General features: G+C 41.9%; 1 protein-coding gene across 4 annotated transcripts in view; it reads left to right on the forward strand.

Moving 5' to 3' along the window:
* DSP (desmoplakin) overlaps positions 1-10,415 on the forward strand; it is a 51,157-nt gene extending 40,742 nt beyond the window's left edge. For 2 of the 4 annotated variants that reach the window (XM_072924115.1, XM_030265469.4), the window contains exons 20-24: positions 9-92; positions 1,002-1,109; positions 1,751-1,849; positions 2,638-4,929; positions 6,516-10,415. In XM_072924115.1, the coding sequence (XP_072780216.1) occupies positions 9-92; positions 1,002-1,109; positions 1,751-1,849; positions 2,638-4,929; positions 6,516-9,707 (5,775 nt within the window). In that variant the 3' untranslated portion in view covers positions 9,708-10,415. The remainder of the gene's footprint in view (positions 1-8; positions 93-1,001; positions 1,110-1,750; positions 1,850-2,637; positions 4,930-6,515) is intronic. The other 2 variants (XM_012571487.5, XM_030265470.4) reach the window with 2 other exon arrangements.
* Positions 10,416-10,761: the final 346 nt, after the last annotated feature.

Here is a 10,761-nt window from a genome sequence, read left to right on the forward strand (position 1 = left end):
CTTGGCAGAACTTGCACAGTGAAATCTGTGGGAAGCGAGACAAAGTTGAGGAGCTTCTCAAGCATGCAGATCAGTGCTCAGCTGCAATTAAGGTACTTGGATCTCAGCATTTTTGTGGGGTGTGGTTTTTCATGGTCAGGCACATCCCATTGTCTCTGCTCTGCTGACGGGTGAAAAGTCAGCTCCCTGATGTGTGTGTACAGAAATTGCTGGGGTGAAGTACTTCTGAGTACAAAACACAATGAAAGCAATTTGTATACTTGCCACCTGTAGTCTATGGGATCATCCAGCAGATACCAGTGAGAGCTTCTCTTCAGGTGAATCAAAGCTTCCTTCTAGCCAGACCAAATTTTCCAGTTCACGCGTTAAAAAATATAAGGAATTCAAGAACCGATTGGTACTTAATGAATTAGATCTCATTAGGATCTGATCTAGGAGGCAAGACAAATGCAGATTAGCAGGAGGAATGGTGTGCAATAGCCATGAGAATCAATAACATACAGAGGGAATGGTTTTGTGGTCCTTGAGTTTTTATGTCATCTTTATATCCATGCTTTCTCCAGCTCAATCTTACTCTCTGTGACAAAGTTTTTGCTATATATATGACATGGCATATGTGATACAAAAGAGATGCAGATAATGTTATTACTGATGAAGTTTTGGTAGATTACAGTACTTAGACCAGTTACTCCAATGAATATTTTTCATCTCCGTGTAGCCCTCAACTTACACAAACAGTTGTCTTCTTGTTTTTGTAAAATGTTTTTCCTCTTTTCCCCTTGTCATTCTCCTCCATGAATCTTCACTGGAGTACTTGAACTGATGAACTTCTGTTTCTGACAGAGGATTATCTCTACATGGTCAGAAATATAAACAAGGGGAAAATGTAGCTTTTCATTAAGAAAACAAAACAACCCAAAAACTTGCATTTTCTGAAATAGATTCACAGAGAATTCTTTTGCAGTTTCTAAATGGGTCTTGCTTTTTGTCTTGTTTTTCAGGATTATGAACTACAGGTTGCTTCCTACAGTTCAGGATTAGAAACATTGCTCAACATACCTATCAAGAAGAGTGTGGTTCAGTCTCCTGCAGTCCTAATTCTACAAGAGGTAAGGTACCTTTTTTCCCTCCCTTCTGTCTTTTGAATCCACTTGTTTGTCTGTGTGAGCCCTTGTGAGTCATACCTAGGTGTATTCTAATACTTAGCACTGTCACTGATAATGTGTGCTAAGCACGTAAGCACAACGAATTAGTGCAGAATAGTCATTGCGCTGTAAAATCAGACCTGGGCTTGTTCAGACGTTAGATTAGCCCTCAGGAATTTATCTCATTCCTATTCAGTGTCCACTGCATACATACTGTGAGAAAGGTAGATTTATGCCCCAAGTGGTTCAGTCACTTTCAGCCTGGGAATTAACTGCTATTAAAAATTTAGCTTGGGTTACTTGTGACTGTCAGACAGGAAAAGCGTGATGAACCAGGGGATGAAGGCTTAAATTTAATATCACATCAGCAATGGGGGGCAGACAATCCTGAAAAAACAGAAAAGGTGTGGATTTTTCATAAGGAAAAATTCACCCTTTTAGGGTCTTCAAAAAGTCGTGTGAATTTGTGAGGAGTAGAATCTGCGTTTTACTTTGTCAAGTGATGTGTTTGCTCAAGTAGATTGGAATCCATTAAATGGTCTGGGCATAGGTATTTTCATGTCTAACTCTAGTACAAGCTGCTAACAATTCTGTTTCTTTTCAAGGCTAATGAGGCTCAGTCCCGCTATATAGAGCTTCTTACAAGATCAGGAGATTATTACAGATTCTTGAGTGAAATGTTAAAGAGCATGGAGGATCTGAAGGTATTCTAAATCTTTTATTTTCTGTACCTTTCATTTTTATCACAGATTAGAAAACTATCACTGATCAGAGGCAGAAAGTACAGTATAAAATAGCTCACAATACTATATCCAGAACTCAGAGGTGTCCTACAAAGGAGGCATATTAGCAGTGTCATGCATCTTTTGTGAGAGAGTACAGTGTTTACAAAGTGACGTCCAAGGTTGTGTGTGAAGTGAGGTACAGAGCTGGTCTCCTTGGTAAATAAGGAGGTGCTCATCAAGGCACATGAGCGATCCTTCCCTGCCCATCCCAGCCTTGACCTCTGTGACAGCACAGCTACCTCTGTGCTGAAAACTTTCTCCTCATGGTTGAGGGCACCTCATTTCAGACCATATTCTAACGTCCTTTGAAAGAAGCAGCTTCTGATTTGATGCAGCTCAGTGAAACAGAGAGGCCCATTTAAGAAGTTGGATATATGGAATGTGATTTTCACCTGTTTGAAAACTGGGGAGGATCTAAAGGTGACTGTTCCATACTTCGCTGCTACACCACATTTTAGTGACAGTAATGCACCTCCCTCCCTCCATAAAGTATCTTTTCCCCTCTGAAAGTCATTATATGCTGATTTCTGAATAAGGCATGACTCTGAATAAATAAAGATTCCAGAATTTGAAGCAGCAAATACTTTCATTTTTAAGTGGTCAATGTTACTATATATATATTATTGTATGTGAGGATTTTGAAACAGTTGTCACAAATATTTATGGGAGTTTTTCTGTTTGTTTGTTTTCCTGCTGTCATGTTACAGATGAAAAACACCAAAATTGAACTTCTGGAAGAAGAACTCAGACTTGCTAGGGATTCCAATTCAGAGACAAGCAACAAACATAAATTCCTGGAGCAAAATCTGCAGAAATACCAGATGGACATTTCTCAGCTCAAAGCAAAGCTGATGAGTTTGGAAGAAATGAAAAGACAAGCTGAAATGGATGGGAATTCTGCTAAGCAAAACCTAGACAAATGCTATGCTCAAATAAAGGATCTAAATGACAGAATAACCAGGTTGACTTATGAGACTGAAGATGAGAAAAGGAAAAGGAAGTTGCTGGAGGATAGATACGAGCAGCAGAAGAATGACTATGACCAACTGCAAAAAACAAGGCAAAATGAGAAAGACAGCCTCGGCTGGCAGAAGTTAGAGTCTGAGAAGGTCATCAAGGAGAAGGAGTACGAGATAGAAAGATTAAGGGTTCTTCTTCAGGACGAAGGCACACGGAAGAGGGAGTATGAAAATGAGCTGGCTAAGGTAAGAAACCAGTTTAGCGAGGAGATGAGTAATTTAAAGAACAAGTATGAAACAGAAATTAATATTAAGAAGACAACAATCCAACAGATAGCTGCACAAAAAGATGATGATGCAAAAGGCCTCAGAGCCCAGGTTGACAGACTGACAAGAGAGAACAGAGACCTTAAGGATGAGATCGTGAGGCTGAACGATGCCATCCTGCAGACAACAGACCAACGGCGGAGGGCAGAAGAAGATGCTCTCCAGCAGAAGGCTTGCAGTTCTGAGGTGTCACAGCAGAAGCATCAGTTAGAGCTGGAGCTGAAACAGATCATTCAGCTTCGTGGGGAAGACAACTCAAGATACAAGCAGGCTCTTGAGGAGGCTGCCTCAACTATTCAGGATAAAACTAAGGAGCTGGAAAGGCTAAAGCTTCAGCTTCAGGAAGAGGCTAAAAGCCGATGGGAACTTGAAAATGAATTGGCTAAGGTAAGAAACAGTTATGATGAGGAAATTATTAGTTTAAAGAACAAATATGAAACTGAGATTAATATCACAAAGAACACAATTCACCAGGTCACCATGCAAAAAGAAGAAGAGACAAATAATTATAGAACACAGCTTGATAATGCCATGAGAGAAAATAGGAATTTGTGTGAGGAAATTAGGAGACTGAAGAATATGATAAGTCAGACAACAGATAATCTACGGAAAATAGAAGAGAATGCTCAGCAGCAGAAGGCAGCTGGCTCAGAGCTTTCTCAGAAGAAACAGCAGCTGGAGATTGAGCTAAAACAAGTTATTCAGAGACACTCTGATGAGAGCATGCGGTACAAACAGTCACTTGATGATGCTTCTAAAACCATTAAGGAAAGAAACAAAGAGATTGAAAGGCTGAGAAAGTTGTTGGATGTAGAAACAAGTCAGAGGAAAGAAGTGGAGGATGAGAACAGTCAGTTGAAAAGAGTCCAGTTTGACCTGCAGAAAGCGAACACAAGTGCAACTGAGACAATTAACAAGCTGAGGATTCAAGAGCAGGAACTGGCCAGGCTGAAAATTGACTATGAAAGAGTTTCACAAGAGAAAAAGGGCAGGGATCAAGAAAGTGCAAAGTTCCAGAGCACTGTAAAAGACTTGCAGATCCAGAAACATAAGCTGGAGGAGGAGCTTTGCAGACAGAACAAAAATTTAATGGAGGAAACATCCAGGAGGAAAAAACTGGAGGAGGAAATAGAAGGCATGAGGAGATCGCTGAGAGACCAATCAGTTAAAATAACTAATCTCACACAGCAGATAGAGGAAGTATCTATTGTAAAGAAGAGGAATGAAGATGACCTTAGACACCAAAGAGAAGTATTAGATGGTCATGTGAGAGAGAAGCAAAGATACATGGAAGAGTTGAGAAAATGCACATCTGATATTGAGACTTTACGTCGTCAGTTGGTCCAAGAACAGGAGCAATTAAAACAGGCTCACCTACGATATGAGCACTTACAGAAAACCTCTGAGGAAAAAAGCAAAGCCTTGAATGAGTGCAAAATAGAGATCGAAAGGCTTCAGTCTCTCACCGAGAACCTTACCAAGGAACACTTATTACTGGAGGAGGAGCTGCGAAATGTTAGATTGGAGTACGATGACCTCAGAATGGTCAGAAATGAAGTTGATGAGAAAAATACCACCATTGCTGAACTAAAGAATCAGCTTCAAATGAGCAGCAAGCAAACCCTGGAACTTCAGGGGTTGCTTAATGATTTACAGAAAGAAAGGGAAAAATTGAGACAGGAAATTGAAAAATTCCAAAAGCAAGCTCTAGAGGTATTCACACATATTTTGATCCCAGATTTACTGTTTCTCAAATATATATTAATTGCAGTGTTGATTTGAACAAATTAATTCACCCTTTGCTGTTTGAAGTCACTGTACTTGTGACTAACATCCTCTTTATGGCCCTTCCTCTTGGTTAAGTTTTAAATAAAAATGGCAGGATTTGGCCCCTTCCTTAGCCTCTTTACTCCCTGGGAGCTGTTCTAGGGAGCCATAAGCTATCATCACCTAGGAGAGCTTTGTTCTCAGGCTTTGCCCCAGAAGAAATCTGTGTTCTGTGCCAGTGTCCAGCAAACCATCCTAGAGAAAAATGGGAGCATGTGGAGTACCACTGTGTTTTAACAGTTCCGTGCTGGCTGTGTGCTTCCCAGGCTGTTTCAGCCAGGATGGGTTAAAGCCATCCTTTGAGGCTGACCTGAGTGCTGTCACAAACCAAACTGGCTAAAAACCCCAGAACCAACAAGCTGTCAAGGTGCTGATTAACTGGGTAAGATGTTGACTCCAAGTGAGGATTAAGAGTCATGTTGTCAGCTGTACCTAAGGTACTAAAAGCCTATCTTTCATGGACTGTTTTGGGGATTTATGTTCCTAAGTCACTAAGGGCATTTGCAAATTTTACTATTGGCCCTTACTTCTTGAACTTTAGGTGACAACATAAACAAGTTAAACAAAAAAAATTTTAATATTTTGTTCTTCTGCCTTCTTGTTTCTTGTACAAAGAACTACTCTTTAAATATGTACAAGGGAGCACTTGCAAAAATGTATTTTTTCCTAGACTTATCCCTTATATTTCTTTTCTCATATCCTTTATTCAGTTTTTCTTTCCTTTATTCTAAAAATCCTAATACTGATATTAAAAAAATACTAATTTAGGATTATATAACACCTCAGCATATATGTATATTTATATATATATATATATATATATATGTACACATATATATGCATGTATTACAAGTAGATAAACTTGTATTCAGTTTAATATAGACTGCATACAAACATGCATACTTGTGGATGTTTGTGCATATGCATATATGAAGGAACTGCATGAATTAAAATGGAAGGCAACACAGGTATCATTATTTCAAGTGACACGTGAAACTAACAGCAAAGCAAAATTGAGTCATAAGTTTCCTTTTTAATCCATGTATGGCCAGTCCTTAGCTGATGCAAATTCCCCTGGATTAGTAGGGCTGCCAGGACATCTGCTGAGCATCAGGCTATTTATGAGTCTCAAATGCTCTGTGTATTTGTCAGTGTACCGTGAGAAGCATCAAAAAGTTACAGAGAACTAAATCAGCTAAAGGTCGGGGCTGTGGGTAACAGAATGGAGTCTCTTGAGTCTCTGGCAGGACTGAAGACACTGTAAGTGAAGGGATAATGTGCCTTCTCTGGTTCATGGGTTAATGTGTGTCTGTAATCTTGGTTAAGGTGCCTTTGTGACTAGAATGTTTTCCAGTGGGAGCTTGCTGCAGGTTAAATGACAGGCTGGAGAGCACTGTGGGCAGAGGGCATAACTCTGACCAGCACAAACTCTAACCATCCTTTCTTGGTTTATTTCTCCTCCACAATTTTAGGCATCCAGTAGGATTCAAGAATCTAAAAGTCAATGTAGTCAGATTATGCAAGAAAGAGAAACCCTGCTGATAAAAATGAGTGCTTTGGAGCAAGACAAAGCCAGACTGCAGAGACTAGAAGAGGAGCTGAACCGTTTGAAAGTTACCCTGGAGTCAGAATCACGTCTGAAGCAACGCCTGGAAAGTGAGAAGCAACAAATTCTGAATGACCTCAATCAGTGGAAGAGCCAGCATTCCCGAACAGAGGAATCCATAAGGAAGATCCAGTGTGAGAGGGAGAAGAGCGAGAGGGAGAAGAACAGCCTGAGGAGTGAGATTGAAAGGCTGCAGATGGAAATCAAACGGATTGAGGAGAGATACCGGTGCAGACTGGAAGAGACTGCTGTCAAAAACCAGTCAGAGTTGGAGTCAGAGCGTCTCAGGCTGCAAAGAGAGATTGAGAAACTCAAGCAGCGCCCATATGGGGCTCACAGATCTACCCAGACCGAGGAAGACTTCTGTATTGATGCCTCCAAGCTGGTGTTCAGTGGGCTGCGGAAGAAGATCACAGCCATGCAGCTGTATGAGTGTCAGCTGATAGACAAACTCACACTGGATAAACTGCTGAAGGGGCAGAGGTCGGTGGAAGAGGTCGCGGCTGACATTGAGCCTTACCTCAAAGGGGCAGGTGCTATTGCAGGGGTGTCCCTTTCACCCAGACAGAAGTACTCTTTTGTTGAGGCCAAACGGAATCAGCTGTTAACAGCAGAAAATGCAGTCCTGCTCCTAGAAGCCCAGGCAGCAACAGGAGGTGTGATAGACCCACATCGAAATGAGATATTGACAGTGGACAGTGCTATTGCCAGAGATCTGATTGACTTTGATGACAGAGAACAGATCTACACAGCAGAAAAAGCTATTACAGGATTTAAAGATCCTTTCTCAGGCAAAACTGTGCCGGTATCTGAAGCCATCAAGAAAAACCTGGTCGACAGAGAAACTGGAATTCGTCTGCTTGAAGCCCAGCTGGCTGTAGGGGGGATAGTTGATCCTGTTAACAGTGTTTTCCTACCCAAAGAGATAGCTTTATCTCGTGGGTTGATTGACAAAGACCTGTACAGGATGCTGAACAACTGCCAAGGCAGTACAAAGAACTTCATTGATCCCACCACCAAAAAGGCAGTCACTTACATGCAGCTGAAAGAAAAATGCAGGATTGAACCACACACTGGTCTGCTCCTCCTTCCAGTGCAGAAGAGGAGTATGTCATTCCAAGGGATCAGGCAGCCTGTCTCAGCAGATGCACTGCTTGAAGCTGGCATCATTAAGGAATCAACAAGGAATGACTTGGAAAGAGGTGCAATTACAGTGGAAGAAGTGAGTGAGAGAATTATTGATTTCCTTCAAGGCTCTAGCTGCATTGCTGGTATCTACAATGAGGCTACTAAAGAGAAACTTGGCATTTACCAGGCTATGAAAATAGGTTTGGTTAGGCCAGGGACAGCCCTTGAACTCCTAGAAGCCCAGGCAGCCACAGGGTTCATAGTGGATCCTGTCAGCAACGTGAGGCTGCCTGTTGAGGAGGCTTACAAAAGAGGCCTTGTTGGAATTGAATTTAAAGAGAAACTTCTCTCTGCTGAAAGAGCTGTCACTGGGTACAAAGACCCAGAAACTGGAAACATCATTTCTCTGTTCCAAGCAATGAACAAAGAGCTCATAGAGAGAGGCCATGGCATTCGTCTGCTGGAGGCCCAGATCGCTACTGGAGGGATCATCGACCCCAAAGAGAGCTACCGCTTGCCGGTAGAGACAGCCTACAAGCGTGGCTACTTCAATGAGGAGCTCAACCAGATCCTTAGTGATCCTAGTGATGATACCAAAGGATTCTTTGATCCCAACACAGAGGAAAACTTGACCTACTTGCAGCTGAAAGAAAGATGCATAAAAGATGATGCAACAGGGCTCTGCCTTCTGCCCCTGAGAGAGAAGAAGAAGGTGGTGCACACCTCACAGAAGAACACCCTTAGGAAGCGCAGGGTGGTCATTGTAGATCCAGAAACAAACCGGGAGATGTCTGTTCAGGAGGCGTACAGCAAAGGCCTCATAGATTATGACACCTACACAGAACTAGCTGAACAAGAGTGTGAATGGGAAGAAATAACTATCACAGGATCAGATGGCAGCAGTAGAGTAGTCCTTGTTGACAGAAAAACAGGTAGCCAGTATGACATCCAAGATGCTATTGATAAAGGCCTGGTGGAGAGGAAGTTTTTTGACCAGTACCGTTCTGGCAGCTTGAGCCTGACCCAGTTTGCAGACATGATTTCCTGCCGTAATGGCACAGACGAGGTGTTCCGGCACGAGTCAGTGACTCGGTCTCCCACTGTGCTGAGTGTCAGGAGTTCTTCAGTGATCAGGAGTGGTTCTTTCTCAGAGACCCCAGATGAGTGCAGTCCTATTGCAGCCATATTTGACACGGAAAACTTGGAGAAAATCTCCATTTCAGAAGCTATACAGCGGGGCATCGTGGACAGCATCACTGGGCAGCGGTTACTTGAAGCCCAGGCCTGCACCGGCGGCATAATATGCCCTACCACTGGCCAGAGGCTTTCTCTCCAGGAAGCTACTAGCCAAGGCATCATTGATCAGGATATGGCCACACGTCTCAAACCAGCCCAGAAGGCCTTCATAGGGTTCGAAGGCATAAAGGGCGGACGCAAGAGGATGTCAGCAGCTGAAGCAGTGAAAGAGAAATGGCTGCCTTATGAAGCTGGGCAGCGGTTCCTTGAATTCCAGTACCTCACTGGAGGTCTCGTGGACCCGGAAGTGCGTGGAAGAATAACTATTGAAGAAGCCATTAGGAATGGATTGATTGATGGTCGCGCTTCCCAGAAATTACAAGACACCAATAGCTATCCCAAAATTCTGACCTGCCCCAAGACCAAGCTGAAAATATCCTACAAAGATGCAATGAACCGGTCAATGGTGGAAGACATCACCGGGCTTAAGCTGTTGGAAGCAGCCTCTGTTTCCTCTAAAGGCATATCCAGTCCCTACAATGTCTCCTCGGCACCTGGCTCTCGCTCTGGCTCTCGCTCTGGCTCGCGTTCAGGCTCACGCAGTGGGTCTAGGAGAGGAAGCTTTGATGCCTCAGCAAGCTCTTCGTATTCTTACTCATACTCAGCCTTCAGCAGTGGGTCTATTGGGCGCTAATAACAAGTGAGGGAATGTGTCTGCATTTTATTATCATTTAGATCATCCTATATTTCATTTACTAAAAGGAAAAAAAAACAAAAAACAAGACACCAACAAAGTAACACAAAGCAAAGCCTTGAAGTCTTTTCTGGGTGTGTTACACTTTTCTTCTGAAAAGGCTGTAAAATGTTTGAATGCAAACTTGTAGAATGTAGATTAGGGAATGCAAAAGTACTATTTGTGAATTTCAGGTTTCGGTTCCCATTTCCTCTTAGTCTTAGGATTTTAATAGGTCTCTGTATATTTTAAATACTGTGTCATGTGCCTTCTCTTGTTATCCATTACTATCAACCTATAAGGTGGTAACTGAGGTTTGAAAGTCTTGCAGTAGTTAACTTCTTATGCACATAGACCTTTTTCAATTTGCTATTATGAAAAAAAAAAATTACCAATACGGACAGAAAATGCCCTTAACACTGGTTTAGGATCTCTACCATAAACATGAAACTGTCTTTCAGATGCTCTACTTCTTTATGTTTGGCTAGCCATTTTCTGAAGTATAACTTGGTGGATGTAAAGGGATATTATTAGGCTGGGCTTTTGTTTTACTGTTAACCTATATACAATTTTCTACTGTTTTGCTTATTTCCCTGTAACAGAAAAAAAAAAAATCTAACTGTACCATGTGAGCTATTCTGGACAATAAACTTCTGAAGTTTTAAAGTATTTGGTGTGTAATTAATAATTTTATCTGTGGACATTCTTGGAAGTGCAAGTTAGAGAAAGAACCATTTCTGAAAGAAGCAGACATTAGCTTTGTTGTAAAATGTGCACAGGCACGTTACATTTCATGATGCTGAGCCATCACTTTTATGAATGAGGACTTCTGATTTTTCAGTAGGAAAATGAAGGTAGCACCAATAATGGAAGCTATGCCCCAGAAGCAGAATGCCTGTTCACACACTTGTTCATAGAGCTAATGATTATAATAGGAAGCATATTTTTTCTGCTTGTGATACAGCTCATTGACTCTGCAGCTACACAAGGGACTGAGTCAGATTCTCCCTTACAC

Source organism: Taeniopygia guttata, chromosome 2 (assembly GCF_048771995.1).
Source record: "Taeniopygia guttata chromosome 2, bTaeGut7.mat, whole genome shotgun sequence".
Lineage (NCBI taxonomy): Eukaryota > Metazoa > Chordata > Aves > Passeriformes > Estrildidae > Taeniopygia > Taeniopygia guttata.